Source organism: Staurois parvus, unplaced genomic scaffold (assembly GCF_062004578.1).
Source record: "Staurois parvus isolate SC_StPar_1 unplaced genomic scaffold, SC_StPar_1.0 ptg000132l, whole genome shotgun sequence".
Lineage (NCBI taxonomy): Eukaryota > Metazoa > Chordata > Amphibia > Anura > Ranidae > Staurois > Staurois parvus.
The window spans coordinates 739,920-758,050 of NW_028317928.1; the positions used below are offsets into that span (position 1 = coordinate 739,920).

General features: G+C 45.4%; 1 protein-coding gene across 1 annotated transcript; it reads right to left on the minus strand.

Annotated features, from left to right (window-relative positions):
* Window positions 1–8,046: 8,046 nt before the first annotated feature.
* On the minus strand, window positions 8,047–18,122 carry LOC149466110 (uncharacterized). The gene is made up of 5 exons (XM_089672792.1): window positions 18,018–18,122; window positions 17,602–17,770; window positions 17,038–17,157; window positions 16,828–16,951; window positions 8,047–14,171 (listed from the first exon to the last, which is right to left on the minus strand). The coding sequence occupies exons 2-5, from the start codon at window positions 17,707–17,709 to the stop codon at window positions 12,754–12,756; spliced, it is 1,770 nt and encodes a 589-aa protein (XP_089528918.1). The 5' UTR covers window positions 17,710–17,770; window positions 18,018–18,122; the 3' UTR covers window positions 8,047–12,753.
* Between the last annotated feature and the right edge of the window lie 9 nt (window positions 18,123–18,131).

An 18,131-nucleotide genomic window follows, 5' to 3' on the forward strand; every position in this document is an offset into this window, starting at 1 on the left:
TTAGTCTGCTTGTCTCCAGCAAACTGTTTGCGGGTTTCTTGTGCATCATGTTTAGAAGTGCTTCCTTCTGGGACGACAGCCATGCAGACCAATTTGATGCAGTGTGTGGTGTATGGTCTGAGCACTGACAGGCTGACCCCCCCCACCCCTTCAACTTCTGCAGCAATGCTGGCAGCACTCATACGTCTATTTCCCAAAGACAACCTCTGGATATGACGCTGAGCATGTGCACTCAACTTCTTTGGTGGACCATGGCGAGGCCAGTTCTGAGTGGAACCTGTCCTGTTAAGCCGCTGTATGGTCTTGGCCACTATGCTGCAGCTCAGTTTCAGGGTCTTGGTAATCTTCTTATAGCCTAGGCCCTCTTTATGTAGAGCAACAATTCTTTTCTTCAGATCCTCAGAGAGTTCTTTGCCATGAGGTGCCATGTTGAACTTCCAGTGACCAGTATGAGAGAATGAGAGCAATAACATCAAATGTAACACACCTTCTCCCCATTCACACCTGAGACCTTGTAACACTAACGAGTCACATGACACCGGGGAGGGAAAATGGCTAATTGAGCCCAATCTGGACCTTGTCACTTAGGGGTGGACGCACTTTTGTTGCCAGCTGTTTAGACATTAATGGCGGTGTGTTGAGTTATTTTGAGAGGACAGCAAATTTACATGTTATACAAGCTGTACACTGACTACATCACATTGTAGCAAAGTGTCATTTCTTCAGTGTTGTCACATAAAAAGAATCAAATATTTACAAAATAAATAAAAATAAAGAATACATTTTAACAACCAATAATAAAAATTAAGAATGACAAAACACTCCACCCAAAAAAGAAAGGATACAATTTATTTTATTTTCCACAATTCCATCTCCAGTATATCCAGTTTATTCCAAGAAGTAGTCCTGAGTTTGAGAATCATCTACAGCACAGGGGTGTCAAACCGGCGGCCCCTCCAGCTGTTGCCAAACTACAAGTCCCATGAGGCATTGCAAGATTGACCGTTACAAGCATGACTCCCAAAGGCAGAGGCATGATGGGACTTGTAGTTTCGCAACAGCTGGAGGGCCACCAGTTTGACTCCCCTGGTCTACAGCAGACACTTTGAAAGCTTTCTGTTCATCCCTAAAGAGGTCCTGTTCAGCCATCGTCTTTTTATGAACGCTCAATATTTTCAAATTGTTAAGATCTGTAACCGTTTCACCCATTTAAAAAAAAAAAATCTGTAGTTTAAATCTGCCAAACGGTAGAAGAGTCCAAAGATCATGGTAACAATGGATTGTCTCAGTGACACCATAGAGAGGTCGGGCCTGAGTCGTGACAGTTGTCAATTGTAGGAGATTCCACATTGGCCTTCCTTCTTCAGTCTACACAAAAGGAGAGACCCACCACAGCCCACCAACACAACAGCATGGTAACAGTGACGGATGGGGGGGGGCGGGGGAGTTTGGGTTTTAATACTAAAAATGAATGAAGCAGCGTTTCTGGTGCTCAGACACAGTGTAGTTCCATTTTAACCCTGGATCGTCACGGCGTGAAGAGGAGTTCCTGCGCCGGGAGGTGGGCGGGACGGGGCTTAGTGTCACGTGGCTGCCGTGACATCACGTCACGGCCGGTCACATGATCGGGAAAGGTCCTGATCGAAAGAGCGGACCGGGACCTTTCCGTGCGTACCGCACATGCGTGCTGGGAGTGCGCAAGGCGCGCGCTCTCAGCACATGTTTTTTGTTACATGAACGCAAATGTGCAGCCGCTCAGCGTCTAGGCCCAGACGCGGGGAGGCCGCACATTTGCGTACAGCCGGCGTGAAGGGGTTAAGATAAAGAAATATTTTATTTTCTTAAGGCCAAGCAAGGCTATTAGTGATACTGTCTTTCAAAAGTGATTTTATTCACACACATACATATACACTTTAAGCTAATATATAATATAAAGGAAAAAAAATTATTTATATTATGTATTAGCATAAAGTGCGTATATACAGTGGGGCAAAAAAGTATTTAGTCAGCCACCAATTGTGCAAGTTCTCCCACTTAAAGAGATGAGAGAGGCCTGTAATTGGCATCATAGGTAGACCTGAACTATGAGAGACAAAATGAGAAAGAAAATCCAGACAATCACATTGGCTGATTTGGTAAGAATTTATTTGCAAATTATGGTGGAAAATAAGTATTTGGTCACCTACCAGCAAGATTTCTGTCTCTCACAGACCTGTACCTTCTTCTTTAAGAGGCTCCTCTGTCCTGCACTCATTACCTGTATCAATGACACCTGTTTGAACTTGTTATCAGTATAAAAGACACAACCTCAAACAGTCACACTCCAAAAACTCCACTATGGTGAAGATCAAAAGAGCTGTCGAAGGACACCAGAAACAAAATTGTAGACCTGCACCAGGCTGGGAAGACTGAATCTGCAATAGGCAAGCAGCTTGGTGTGAACAAATCAACTGTGGGAGCAATAATTAGAAAATGGAAGACATACAAGACCACTGATAATCTCCCTCGATCTGGGGCTCCACGCAAGATCTCACCCCGTGGGATCAAAATGACCACAAGAACGGTGAGCAAAAATCCCAGGACCACACGGGGGGACCTAGTGAATGACCTGCAGAGAGCTGGGACCAACGTAACAAAGGCTACCATCAGTAACACACTACGCCACCAGGGACTCAGATCCTGCAGTGCCAGACGTGTCCCCCTGCTTAAGCCAGTACATGCCGGGCCCGTCTGAAGTTTGCTAGAGAGCATTTGGATGATCCAGAAGAGGATTGGGAGAATGTCATATGGTCAGATGAAACCAAAATAGAACTGTTTGGTAGAAACACAACTCATCATGTTTGGAGGAGAGAGAATGTTGAGTTGCATCCAAAGAACACCATACCTACTGTGAAGCATGGGGGTGGCAACATCATGCTTTGGGGCTGTTTCTCCGCAAAGGGACCAGGATGACTGATCCATGTACAGGACAGAATTAATGGGGCCATGTATTGTGAGATTTTGAGTGCAGACCTCCTGCCATCAGCAAGGGCATTGAAGATGAAACGTGGCTGGGTCTTCCAACATGACAATGATCCCAAACACACCGCCCAGGCAATGAAGGAGTGGCTTCGTAAGAAGCATTTCAAGGTCCTGGAGTGGCCTAGCCAGTTTCCAGATCTCAACCCCATAGAAAACCTTTGGAGGGAGTTGAAAGTCCGTGTTGCCCAGCGACAGCCCCAAAACATCACTGCTCTAGAGGAGATCTGCATGGAGGAATGGGCCAACATACCAGCAACAGTGTGTGCCAACCTTGTGAAGACTTACAGGAAACATTTGACCTCTGTCATTGCCAACAAAGGATATATAACAAAGTATTGAGATGAACTTTTGATATTGACCAAATACTTATTTTCCACCATAATTCGCAAATAAATTCTTTCCAAATCAGCCAATGTGATTGTCTGGATTTTTTTTCTCATTTTGTCTCTCATAGTTGAGGTCTACCTATGGTGCCAATTACAGGCCTCTCTCATCTTTTTAAGTGGAAGAACTTGCACAATTGGTGGCTGACTAAATACTTTTTTGCCCCACTGTAAATATACACACACATTATATATATATGCACAAATTTTATGCGTAATTTTTCAATGGGGCAAATTATTTTTTTTTGTCAACTAATACTGACTTGTGTAGAAAAGAGTATTATTTCACTATTAAATAAGTAAATTAAAAATTAATAAAATAAAATTAATACAAATTCATATATATATATAAAAATAAATTTACTTATTTAATAGTGAAATAATGCTCTTTTCTACACAAGTCAGTAGTAGTTGACAAAAAAAAAAAATAAAATTCTATAATGACGCAATTTTTTTTTGTCAATTGTGTGATTTAAAGAAAAAAAAAAAATGAATGAACAATATATATATATATATATATACACACACACACACACACACTTTGTGTGTGTATATATATATATGTTATTAATAAAAAAAATTATATATATATATACATATATACACACACACACACACACATACATACACACACTTTATCCTACTATATAATATAAATAAACTATATATATATATATATATATATATGTGTGATTTTTAATTTACTTATTTAATAGTGAAATAATGCTATAATGCTTTTTTCTACACAAGTCAGTATTAGCTGACAAAAAAAAAAAAATTCTATAATTTGTCCCATTGAGAAATTACAAATTTTTTTTGTCAATTGTGTTTTTAAAAAACAAAAGTCAATGAATATAAATATATACCCCATAGGGGGTGCGCGGTGATGTTAGGGAGGGTGTGGGATTCTGACATCTGATGTAATCGAGGTGGGGTGCTCTGGACATCTAGTCTTATAGATACAACCGGCCCTTTGAGGGCAACCATAATGCTGATACGACCCGCGATAGAACGGAGTCTGACGATACTGCTCTACTAGTAGGTAGGTTAGCAGGTACTGGTAGGTGGGTTAGCAGGTACTGGTGGGTAGGTTAGCAGGTACTGGTTGGGTAGGTTAGCAGGTACTGGTTGGGTAGGTTAGCAGGTACTGGTAGGTAGGTTAGCAGGTAGACCGATGTAGAAATATTCTCAATTTCAGAACGTCATTTTCTTTCTTTCTTTATTATGCTTTGTATTTACCGATGGCACGGATGGAGGCTCACCATTCCACAGGTCCTCTTTATAGCCCGTCTGAGCCAATGCCCAAGTCGCACAGCAGAATATTTTCCTCCACCTCCATTAACATTAATTTTGCATTTCTCACGATCCTCACTACAGTCCCATCCATCTCTCGATTCTTCTCAGCGCTGCTCCATCGAACGAGGAAGAACGAACTAAAGAGCGAAGACCAACGCTGGCCTCCTGCTGGCGGTCAGTGCCAAAACTGCACCATGCTGCGGCTTTAACGGCTTTGAAATCCCGACTTTAAAAAGCTGATCCTTCCATCGGGGCGCCCCCTACCCTTCCAATGTCTCTGCAGCGGGTTCATGAGGTAGTTGGAGATGCCAAAACAGACCAAGTCGATTCCAATACCGCGGCGCTGCAGGGTGTCCTTTTTTGAGTAAATCATTTCAAGTCAAATTTGCCGCCATTCTTTTCATGGAGGAAAAAATAAGATAAAAACGAGAAAATAGCCCATGCTTCCATTAGTTCCTCCCAGGCCACACCCTGTGACACATTTCACCCCGCCCACAGGTTTTAGCCATAGAGGTCTTTTCATATTTTAAAAACGTATTCACCATCTTTTTTTTTTTTTAATCGCATTTGGCTAGATGGCGACTCAGGTAGTGCAATCAGCATCCACAATATATATTGTAGAACACAGGCGTCAAACTGGCAGCCCTCCAGCTGTTGAGGAACTACAAGTCCCATCATGCCATTGCCTTTGGGAGCCATGCTTGTGTAACGGTCAGGCTTGCAATGCCTCCTGGGACTTGTAGTTCTGTAACAGCTGGAGGGCCACCAGCTTGACACCCCTGCATGTAGAAGACAATTAACAAGCCAACCGAGGGCAGAATGTATTCCAGAGAGTGTCCTCGGAGGCCTTCCTCGTACGCTCGGTGACACCGCCGCACATCTCGGTCAGCAATGGTCATGTCGCTTGGAGATCCGTCTAATATGTTTACGTCCTGTGTGGCTACCACGTTTCGGGGGATGGGCCTCCCCGTTCCTTGTGGCCTGCGGGTTAATCAAGGCAGAATTTATAATAGGGGATGAGTGTCACTATTGAACTAGCCATTCTCAGCTCCTCAAAACCCAAAAAAGGTAGAAGGAACCCAATAGAAAATTGCCAAAGAGAGACCGTATCCTATCAGATGCAGTCAACTGTTTGGGTGTCCAGGCAGTCGCGGGCAATGGGACTGTCTGAATACAACAGCCAGCAGTGCAGATTGCTCCATTAACCCTGTTTATCATGGATGGAGGGATTTCTCTCATTCGGTGAGGAACTACAGCAGGGGTCTCCAAACTATGGCCCTCCAGGAGCTGAGGAACTGCAAGTCCCGTGAGCCCTTGCAAGACTGACAGCCACAGGCAAGAGTCCCATGGGCATGATGGGAGTTGTAGAACTTAAATTATATGAGGACCTACCTAAATGATGCTTTGCAACCAGGCAGGCCCTTGCAGCACATTAGCTGCTGGAAAATCTAAGGAGATTGTACAATCCGATTGTATAGTTCAGGGGTCTCCAAACTATGGCCCTCCAGATGTTGAAGTACTACAAGTCCCATCATGCCTCTGGGAGTCAAAGGCAGGGCTTGACAAGGTTGCTGTGAATCTAGGAGCCAGCTAAAAAAAAGTCAGGAGGCAAGAATGCGCACCGTGTTTCCAAGCATGCGTGATGTCCGTGTTGGACAGGCGCACTCCTTTCTCAAGCTTGGACAGTGAAGTCCTACTTCAAATCTCACCATACCAGGGGTCTCCAAACTATGGCCCTCCAGTAGCTGAGGAACTGCAAGTCCCGTGAGGCCTTGCAAGACTGTGACAGCCACAGGCAAGACTCACAGAGGCATGATGGGACTTGTAGCACTTCAACAGCTGGAGGACCATAGTTTGGAGACCCCTGGTATGGTGAGCTTTGAAGTGGGACCTCACTGTCTAAGCTTGAGAAAGGAGTGCGCCTGTCCAACATGGACATCACACATGCTTGGAAACACGTTGCGCATTCTTGCCTCCTGACTTTTTTTTTTAGCTGGCTCCTAGATTCACAGCAAACATGTCCAGCCCTGCCTTTGATTCCTAGAGGCATGATGGGACTTGTAGTACTTCAGCATCTAGAGGGCCATAGTTTGGAGACCCCTGAACTAGAGCAATCAAGGTCATGTATGGCTAGTCTAACCTGGCTGCCTTCACCGTGTCAAGCCCTGCCTTTGATTCCCAGAGGCATGATGGGACTTGTAGTACTTCAGCATCTGGAGGGCCATAGTTTGGAGACCCCCTGAACTAGAGAAATCAAGGACGTGTATGGCTAGTCTAAGCTGGCTGCCTTCATGGTGTTCAGGTTACGCAAACACTCAACCCCGGGGTATTCAGCAAACTCGGCCTGAACTCACAAACCCCTACATGAGCCCTAAACAATACGGCGTCCCAACCCCCGAAATGCGTTGCTTATATCGGATATTCCTCTTCAATAAACATTTAGTAAAATCATTCTCTACATGCAGTTCTACTCACTGTGGAACCTAAGGGGTTAATCCTCTGCTCTGTGTAACAAGGCTGTTTGATCCTGTCTTCTCTGATCCTCCCCTTCTTATACTGTCCCCAGTCTACCTTTTGATAGTACAGAGCCCTAGAAGGCACTCTGCTTATTCTCAGTTTGGTGTGTATTGCAAGTTTTTTTTTTTTTTTGGGGGGGGGGGGGGGGGGGAGGTACATGTGATCAGCACAGGGCCAATCAGCACTGTCCAGAGGGTCAGGGGTCATGCAGCCTCATAGGGCAGTCAGAGAAGAATGAAAACTACTCCTACAAGATTAGCCAGTGCTCAGCCGGACACTGATAGAAGTCAGAAGACTGCTGATGATAAAAGGTATTTAGCAATGGATGGGATGTCTTCTTTTGCTATTTACTACAATAATTGCATTTCCATGTTGTGTGTACTGTGGGGGGCACGGATGTAGTGTATGCAGGGTCTGAGGTCTAGTAAAACCAAAAAAGAAAAACTTCCAGGCTAGATGATTATTTCTACTAGGTGCCCCCAACCACATATCCAGGATTTGATCTTCTGATCGATTTATCCATGATCGGAGACGCAGCAGCCTAGAACCTGAACAGGGCCTACACACACCACATCTTCTAAGGCACGAGTGTCAAACTGGCGGTCCTCCAGCTGTTGCCAAACTACAAATCCCATGAAGCATTGCAGGATTGACAGTTACAAGCATGACTCCCAAAGGCAGAGGCATGATGGGACTTGTAGTTTCGCAACAGCTGGAGGGCCGCCAGCTCGACACCCCTAATCTAAGGAGAACACCCTCTCTTCTCAAAACCTACTGGTCCGGCACTATTACATACAGTAGGGCAAAAAAGTATTTAGTCAGCCACCAATTGTGCAAGTTCTCCCACTTAAAAAGATGAGAGGCCTGTAATTGGCAATAAGTATTTGGTCAATATCAAAAGTTCATCTCAATACTTTGTTATATATCCTTTGTTGGCAATGACAGAGGTCAAACGTTTCCTGTAAGTCTTCACAAGGTTGGCACACACGGTTGCTGGTATGTTGGCCCATTCCTCCATGCAGATCTCCTCTAGAGCAGTGATGTTTTGGGCCTGTCGCTGGGCAACACGGACTTTCAACTCACTCCAAAGGTTTTCTACGGGGTTGAGATCTGGAGACTGGCTAGGCCACTCCAGGACCTTGAAATGCTTCTTACGAAGCCACTCCTTTGTTGCCCGGGCGGTATGTTTGGGATCATTGTCATGTTGGAAGACCCAGCCACGTTTCATCTTCAATGCCCTTGCTGATGGAAGAAGGTTTGCACTCAAAATCTCACGATACATGGCCCCATTCATTCTGTCCTGTACATGGATCAGTCATCCATCCAAACAGCCCCAAAGCATGATGTTGCCACCCCCATGCTTCACAGTAGGTATGGTGTTCTTTGGATGCAACTCAGCATTCTCTCTCCTCCAAGCACGAAGAGTTGTGTTTCTACCAAACAGTTCTATTTTGGTTTCATCTGACCATATGACATTCTCCCAATCCTCTTCTGGATCATCCAAATGCTCTCTAACAAACTTCAGATGGGCCCGGACATTTACTGTCTTAAGCAGAGGGACACGTCTGGCACTGCAAGATCTGAGTCCCTGGCGGCGTAGTGTGTTACTGATGGTAGCCTTTGTTACATTGGTCCCAGCTCTCTGCAGGTCATTCACTAGGTCCCCCCGTGTGGTCCTGGGATTTTTGCTTACTGTTCTTGTGATCATTTTGACCCCACGGGGCGAGATCGTGCGTGGAGCCCCAGATCGAGGGAGATTATCAGTGGTCTTGTATGTCTTCCATTTTAATTATTTCTCCCACAGTTGATTTGTTCACACCAAGCTGCTTGCCTATTGCAGATTCAGTCTTCCCAGCCTGGTGCAGGTCTACAATTTTGTTTCTGGTGTCCTTCGACAGCTCTTTGATCTTCACCATAGTGGAGTTTGGAGTGTGACTGTTGAGGTTGTGGACAGGTGTCTTTTATACTGATAACAAGTTCAAACAGGTGCCATTGATACAGGTAATGAGTGCAGGACAGAGGAGCCTCTTAAAGAAGGTCTGCAAGAGCCAGAAATCTTGCTTGTTTGTAGGTGACCAAATACTTATTTTCCACCATAATTTGCAAATAAATTCTTTACAAATCAGCCAATGTGATTGTCTGGATTTTTTTCTCATTTTGTCTCTTCTAGTTGAGGTCTACCTATGATGCTAATTACAGGCCTCTTTCATCTTTTTAAGAGGGAGAACTTGCACAATTGGAGACTGACTAAATACTTTTTTGCCCCACTGTACCCACTAGCTACAGAAAAAAATCCTACTGGCCAAGGTGTTAAGGCGTGGCTGCGGTGTGGCACCATCTATACTACAGAGTATCCTGGTCTACATTGACTAGGAATGTCTACTTGTAAATCAGAGCCAGACTTATCAATAGGCAAAGCAGGCCTTTGTCCAGGGCTTGACAAATCCCAGGTGCCAGGTCAACTAGAAATTGCACACTGGTGCCTGGGATTTTGTCAGCCCATTGAAAAGAAGAAAAAAAAAAAAACACCCGTCTATGATAGGATAACACTCCTGTATAGTAGTAAAGTCCGTATGTGTCTATAGCTCATCAATTACACTGCAAGGGGGCGGGGTCATTTTGATGACCAATGGCCGCTCTTTGGGAAGATGTCTGCGGCACTGGAGACAACGCTGTACCTTGTGTCCTCTATTGAAGACAGGTAACACATGAGCAGACTTATCCGCTTGGAGGGATCAGCGGACAGATGGCGGGGGTTGTCTGTCCAAAGCTTGGCCTCACTCTGCAGGCTCTACCTCCAGCTTCACGCGGTCACAGTGAGCCCCAGGACGTGAGTAGGTGATGGGTGGAAGGATAGGCCTTCCTGCAATTCTCGCCAACCCAGTTTTCTGTTAATTTAATGTTTTTGGCTTCTGCTCCATGGACCACCACACAGGCTCTCCTCCACTTCTGTGTTCAGCTGCCCATACACATTGTACAATCTCTGAGCAGTCTCCTATAGAGGGGTCTCCGAACTATGGCCCTCCAGGTGTTGAGGAAGTGCAAGTCCCATGAGGCCTTGCAAGACTGTCAGGACCTACCTAAATGATGCTTTGCAATCAGGCAGGCCCTTGCAGCATATCAGTTGCTGGCAGATCTAAGGAGATTGTACAATCCGATTGTATAATGCAGGGGTCTCTAAACTATGGCCATCCAGTAGCTGAGGAACTGCAAGTCCCATGAGGCCTTGAAAGACTGACATCCACAGGCAAGACTCCCAGAGGCATGATGGGACTTACAGTACTTCAATTATATGAGGACCTACTTAAAGGATGCTTTGCAATCAGGCAGGACATCAGTTGCTGGAAGATCTAAGGAGATTGTACAATCCAATTGTATAGTGCAGAGGTCTCCAAAACTATGGCCAACTGCAAGTCCCAAAGACTGACAGCCACAGGCAAGACTCCCAGAGGCATGATGGGACTTGTAGTACTTCAATTATATGAGGACCTACCTAAATGATGCTTTACAATCAGGCAGGCCCTTGCAGCACATCAGTTGCTGGAAGATCTAAGGAGATTGTACAATGTATAATGTAGATTGTATAACGCAGGGGTCTCCAAAACTATGGCCCTCCAGGTGTTGAGGAACTGCAAGTCCCATGAATCCTTGCAAGACTGTGACAGCCACGGGCAAGAGTGCCAGAGGCATGATGGGACTTGTAGTACTTCATCTGGAGGGCTATAGTTTGGAGGACCCTGGTATAGTGTATGGTGAGCTTTGAAGTGGGACTTCACTGTCCAAGCTTCAGAAAGGAGTGGGCCTGTCCAACACAGACATCACACACGCCTGGAAACGCGTTGCGCATTCTTGCCTCCTGACTTTTTTTTGTTGAACGGGCTCATAGATTCACAGCAAACTTGTCAAGCCCTGCCTTTGACTCCTAGAGGCATGATGGGACTTGTAGTACTTCAGCATCTGGAGGTCCATAGTTTGGAGACCCCTGAACTAGAGCAATCAAGGTCGTATATGGCTAGTCTAACCTGGCCGCCTTCACTGTATCAAGCCCTGCCTTTGACTCCCAGAGGCATGATGGGACTTGTAGTACTTCAACATCTGGAGGGCCATAGTTTGGAGACCCCTGGTATAGTGTAAGGTGAGCTTTGAAGTGGGACCTCACTGTCCAAACTTGAGAAAGGAGTGCGCCTGTCCAACACAGACATCACGCATGCTTGGAAACGCATTGCGCAATCTTGCCATCACCTAATGATGTGCACAATGATGTTAGGGTGGATGTGGGATTCTTGACATCTGATGTATTGGGGGTGGGGTGCTTTGGACATCTAGTCTTACAGATACAACTGGCCCTTTGAGGGCAACCGTGATGGAATGGACTTCAACACCTCTGGCTTAGATGGTGCTAGGGGCAAAGGAGACACTGGGGTCTATCAGACCCCTAATGTCTCCATAAAGAGCACCTGTCCAATGCTATCACCATAGGGGTTTATTAACCCCTTGTGATAGCAATCAAGGAAAAATAAATAGAAAAGTTTTAGAAATGAAAATATAATGAAAAAACAAAAATTGCCATAACCCCCGTTGCCCAACACACCTGCACAGACGCATGCCCAGGGCGTGCATGCAAACCGCGGTCGCACCACACACGTGACATATCACCACGAACGTCAGAATGAGAACAATAATTCTAGCACAAGAGCTGCTAGCAAACTCTAAACCAATGAGCTGTAAACATTTTTAAAGCGTGACCTATGGCGATTTTTTGGGTAATTTTTGGCAATATCGAGAGCACACGCAATTTTAAGACATGGAATGTTTGGTATCTCTCTACTCGATGCAATCTCACCTTTTATATTTTAACCAAAAATGGGCATTCTATTGTGTTTTTTGCACTAGAATTCATTTTATATTTTTTTCCTGACAAACCCGTGTGAAGCAGGCTTTTGTAGGGATTCACTGAACAAACAGATGTCAACATTGGTGGTTTCCTCTTTGGTGGCCTTTCCTCATTCTACAGCAGATGAAGGACAAAGTTAGGAGATTTGATTTGTAAGGAGAAGCTGCTATAACCTACTTAAGATTTCTTACACCTTTTTCTAGTTTCACAGCCCTAATTCAGTATACGATACCCTGACAAAATCCATGGCTGCCCCACACCCTTGAATTGCTACAACTGGGAAGCTTTCTACCTTGATTTGATAGTATCACAGCCCTGACCCAGCATACGACACGCTGACGAAGTCCATGGCTGCCCCACACCCTTGCATTGCTACAACGGGGAAGCTTTCTACCTTGGTTTGGTAGTATCACAGCCCTAACCCAGTATACGACACCCTGATGAAGTCCATGGCTGCCCCACACCCTTGCACTGCTACAACGGGGAAGCTTTCTACCTTGGTTTGGACAAGCTCTGCTATTACATGGTTAGAAACACCGAGGTTCAACAACTAAAATTTAGTGTTTCTGAAAGTATGACGGAGCTATGCTACTTGGCGCATTTTCCTACACAGAAGAGTCCTCCTTTATATTAGTCACCTCGTTAACCAGGCTTATAAAACACAAAACTTTCCTTCAAGTGGACGGACTGATGCCTCTGAAGCGCCGAGTTGCAGGAAAAACCTTTGCGGCACACGGGGCAGACGTAAGGTCTGTTGCCGCTGTGAATCCTCTGGTGTCGGACGAGGGCTGACTTGAAGGAAAAGCATTTGCCGCATTCCGTGCAGGAGTACGGCTGCTCCCCCGTGTGAACCCGAATGTGCCGGGCCAACTCTGAATGGCAGCTGAAGCCCTTGCCGCAGTCTGGGCAAGCGTAGAGGACGTTGCCCTGGTGGATGACCCTGTGGTGCAAGGACAGGCTTGACTTTCGGTTGAAAAACTTCCCGCATTCTGGGCAGGCGTACTGGTTGGCGCTCGAATGGCTTTGCTGGTGCTGCAGAAAGATGTCCTTGCCGTCGAAAACCTCCCCGCACTCAGTGCAGGAGAAGAGCTCGTCGATCTGGCGCACGATGATGTCCGAATCCCCATCGAAGCTGGCCTCCATATCAGGAGCTAGATCAGGCTTGCTGTTCAGGTGGACCTCCTGGTGCAGAAGTAGGTTGGCTTTGGACAAGAAGCTCTTCCCACACGTGGGGCAATCGAACTGCTTTGAGTGGGTTTTTTGGTGGGTGACAAGGCCCGACTTGCTTAGGAAGTTCCTTCCACACTCCGCGCATGTGTAGGGGTTCTTAAAGTGGATCAGCTGGTGGGTAGACAGCTCCAACTTGCCGTCAAAATTTTCTCCGCAGTAGTGGCACCGAAAGGGCTCATTTTGGACCAGGCGGGAGTACAGCACTGAGTCCGGGTCAAAAGGCACGTCGTAGGTGGTCTTGGCATTGAAGTGGCCCTCCATGTGATCGCCAAGATCCGACTCGGTGAAGAAACACTTGCCACAGACAGAGCAGATAAAGGCTTGGGACACCGTGTGGGTCAGCTGGTGCTTAGAAAGTTCGGAGTCACTCATGAAACATTTCCCACACTGCCGGCACTCGTAGGTCCTCGTACTCTCTGGCTTTTCAACCAGTAAACAGTGTTTATATGACCCGTTGTGGGTTTTTGAAGATTTCAGACCACCATTATGTCTCTTAGGAAGGCCCATTCTTCCATGTACAACTGGCTTGTTCTGTACCTTATTGAAGCTGCAATCCCTGGGGTCCTGCTCGGTAGATATCAGGATTTTGGTGATGATGACATCATCATCTTCTGGTGGTTCCTCCTTGATGTTCGTGGCTGGACATACTATTGGACCAGGCGGTGTACAGCTCCTGTTTTCTACGAGGCCTTTTTCCTCATGTGAGGTACTCTCTGAGACCATGTTAGAATTTCCACCAGGTTCAAGTGACTTCAGGGTTTGGTCATCATTTGTGTGTTCCAAGATGTGGGCCTCAACATCTTCAGAGGTTTCAGTGGCCGGAAGTAATTCTAAAAGGAAAAAATGGGACATACAGTTGTGTTCAAAATAATAGCAGTCAGACATCACTAACCTGATCAATCACTGTTTTTGGTAGAAATGATATTTCTACATGGCAAATAATTTACTAACAGGTGTAGTAGAGTAATAGAAATCCAACAGACCCAACAGTCATGACATGCATGCTGCTGATTCTGTGTCATTGAATCACTCATTGAAAGGGGCATGTTCAAAATAATAGCAGTGTGGAATTCTATTAGTGAGGTCATTCATTCTTTGAAAAACAGGTGGCAATTATTGCCCTTATTTAAGGAAGGAAGGCAGCAAATGTTGTACATGCTAGTTACAGTGCATTTCTCTCTGAAATTCTGAGGAAAATGGGTCGTTCCAGACATTGTTCAGAAGAACAGCGTACCTTGATTAAAAAAAGTTGATTGGAGAGGGGAAAACATATAAAGAAGTGCAGAAAATGATAGGCTGCTCAGCTAAAATGATCGCAAATGCTTTAAAATGGCAACCAAAACCTGAAAGATGTGGAAGAAAGCGAAAAACTACCATTCAAATGGATAGAAGAATAGCCAAAATGGCAAGGACTCAGCCAACAATCAGCTCCAGGAAGATGAAAGAAGGTCTAAAGTTACCTGTGAGTACTGTTACAATTAGAAGACGCCTATGTGAAGCCAAGCTATCTGCAAGAAGCCCCCGCAAAGTCACACTGTTAAAAAAAAGACATGTGCCAAAAAGGACACTGACTGGCCTAAAGAAAAATGGCGCAACATTTTGTGGACTGATGAAAGTAAGATTGTCCTTTTTGGGTCTAGTGGCCGGAGGCAGTTTGTCAGACAACCCCCAAACACTGAATTCAAGCCACAGTACACTGTGAAGACAGTGAAGCATGGTTGCGCAAGCATCATGATATGGGGATGTTTCTCATACTACGGTGTTGGGCCTATTTATCGCATACCAGGGATCATGGATCAGTTTGAATACATCAGAATACTTGAAGAGGTCATGCTGCCTTATGCTGAAGAGGAAATGCCCTTGAAATGGGTGTGCCAACAAGATGATGACCCCAAATACACCAGTAAACGTGCAACATCTTGGTTCCAGACCAACAAGATTGATATGGAGTGGCCAGCCCAATCCCCGGATCTTAATCCAATAGAAAACCTGTGGGGTGACATCAAAAATGCAGTTTCTGAGGCAAAACCAAGAAATAGAGAACTGTGGAATGTAGTTGTCAGGAATCTAGGAGTGACCAGCAAGGTGTGGACTGACACAGGGAAATGCAGGTTTCAGGTATAGTATAATAACACAGTTTATTATTAGCCACCCAGATATATATATATATATATATATATATATATATATATATATAAATAAACGCACAGTGAGCAAACCAACCTTCCACTAATCTTAGGAGGTGCAGGAATACAGGCATAGTCAGGGCTGGAGAGGTGGAATGGTCAGGCCGGCCGTAGGGTTCTGTAATGACCGTTTGGTGGTACATCTAGCGGTCCTCAGGACAGGATTCCCCAGGGCGCGGAGTCTAAGTCCCAGTCTGCTTATTCACCAGGGCCCCTGATGGTGGGGATGGACTTGGAGCAGACAGGAACCAGGTCGCGGCCCCTGAGTACACCTGCTAGTGGTAGAGGGATCCGCCAGAGGTATGTGCAGGTAGAAAGCCTGATGTGAAGAGGCAGAAGGTGTGAGCAGGGATGGCTGGATCCGTGCAGGATGGATGGATGGCAGAGTAGTTAGCGTGGTCAGACGGGCCAGGTCAGCAATGTGCGGGCAGCAAGGTACCAAAGGAGTAGGCAGAGAATCATCAGGGTCACAAGCTGGGTTCAGTAACTCACGGGCAGCGCGGTACAGGGGATCAGGCAGAAGGATGGTCAGGCAAGCTAGGGGTTCAACAGGAGACGGTCAGCAGAGGTCAGGATCAAGCAGGGTCAGCAACGAAGCAGGAACACAGGATACCAGGTACAGAGGCTCATGGGAAAACATACACCAAGGCCCAGATCACAGGCCTGGTCATGCCTTAAATACACCTTTCTGCAATCAGCCCCAGGTTTGGCTGATTGCAGAAGTGAGCTTCTAGCTGCTGAGAGCACCCGCTGGTCAGCCCTGGTACTGCAGCCCATACGGCAGGTGAGTCCCACCACCAGTGCTGAGTCCATTCCTGACAGTAGTCCAATCATCCTGGGCTGGAATACCTGTTCACAGGTGCCAGACGTTGGTTGACTCCATGCAACACAGATGTACAGCAGTTCTCAGAAACAGTGCTTATACAACTAAATAAAAATTAAGTGATTCAAAGGAAAGCAAAATCTTCAAACATTTTTCAGTTTATATAGTGAATGTTTGAGTTTGTAAAGAAGAATACAAACACTGCTATTTTTTTGAACAGTCTAATATTCACTTTTCTTCAAATTTTTGGAGGAACAGCACAAATTTGATATATTTCTCTTCATGTTTTGATTTGGAATATAATGTGTAGTGTTTCCAATGCATTTGTGTGTATGGAAATAAAAGCTATTAGAAGGATTTTGAGCTTTATTCACTTTTTTCAACACACTGCTATTATTTTGAACACAACTGTATTAGCGCGCAATGTTATTATAAACCTGGACACACAAACACCACCAAAAATATGTCTCCTCTTACCCGGTGATGTGAGGGGCGGCCGATCCTCCATGATGACGTCCTTGTAGAGATCCTTGTGTCCTTCTAAATACTCCCACTCCTCCATGGAGAAATAGACAGTGACATCCTGACACCTTATAGGAACCTGACACACACAATGATACAGTCACCATCCAGACACATCCCTGGTCTGTTACTGGAGAATGTCCCAGAATTCCCGGCACCGCTCACCTCTCCTGTCAGCAGATCAATGATCTTCTGGGTGACCTCTAGAATCTTGTTGTCGTTGTTTCTCTCCAGGAACAGGGAGGGAGGTGGGGGATCACTGGGCTTCTTTATTGGTCCATAATCCTAAATAAGGAGATAAAAAGTATTGTGCATCGTATTACCCTCCCAGAATCCTCCTCACCTCTCTGGTCAGTTGTGTAATGTATTCGTTTTCTATTAGACCCCAAATCTCTGCTCTGCCCTCCAAACCAGCCAATCAAACTGAGACCGGTTTGATTGGCAGCTATACTAGCCAGTAATGACCGATAAACCATAAAATGACAAATTTCATTGTCGCTTCTGGTTTCATACACCATAGAGACGTTTAGAAAATGTAAGCTTCGCCTTCATCTCCATGGTCAGCCAGCCATGATCCAGCTATCACCTCAAGGACGTATACACAGGATGTTAATAGAGATAGGAGTGATGTCATTTGACCTCCCAGAATCTTCCTCACCTCTCTGGTCAGGTCTGTTTTATTAATAGAGATGAGAGTGACATCATGTGACCTCCCAGAATCCTCCTCACCTCTCCGGTCAGCAGGTAGATGATATCCAGGGAGAGCCGTATGATCCTCTCAGTCACGTGACCCCGTTCTGTCTCTGCGATCGGTCGCTCTAATGCAGATTCTTTCATCTTTCCGGTGACTTTTTTTTTTACGACATAGAAAATGGATTCCAAACCTATAAATTCAGCCCTGTGAGGAGGACAAATGTGAGATCAATAATCAGAGGAACAATAATGACAGCGGAGTGTTATGAAGAAGTATGGATATTATGACATCATATGTTCTATTACGTATAATAACAACAATAATACATATTCATGTTATTCTATCCTGTACTATTATATGATCTTCTATGAGGTATGACAATGACAATTAATAAAATGTATACTAAACAAATATATAAAGTAATAAGGTATAATAACCGCCAGTCACCCACAATGGGAACAATGAGTCCCGTGCTGCCCCTCTGCCTCCCCTCCATTAACTGACACACTGCCCAGTCCGCCTCCTCTGAGCTACAAAACACACCGGATATCCGGTGGGAGGGAAT

Bases quoted from the DNA above. Each gene is read 5' to 3' on its own strand.
- LOC149466110 (XM_089672792.1), bottom strand. From the start codon at position 17,709: ATGAAAGAATCTGCATTAGAGCGACCGATCGCAGAGACAGAACGGGGT. The intron at 16,952-17,037 runs GTGAGCGGTGCC...TGTGTGTGTCAG, and splicing joins TTGATCTGCTGACAGGAGAG to GTTCCTATAAGGTGTCAGGA. The intron at 14,172-16,827 runs GTAAGAGGAGAC...TTTTCCTTTTAG, and splicing joins GCCGCCCCTCACATCACCGG to AATTACTTCCGGCCACTGAA.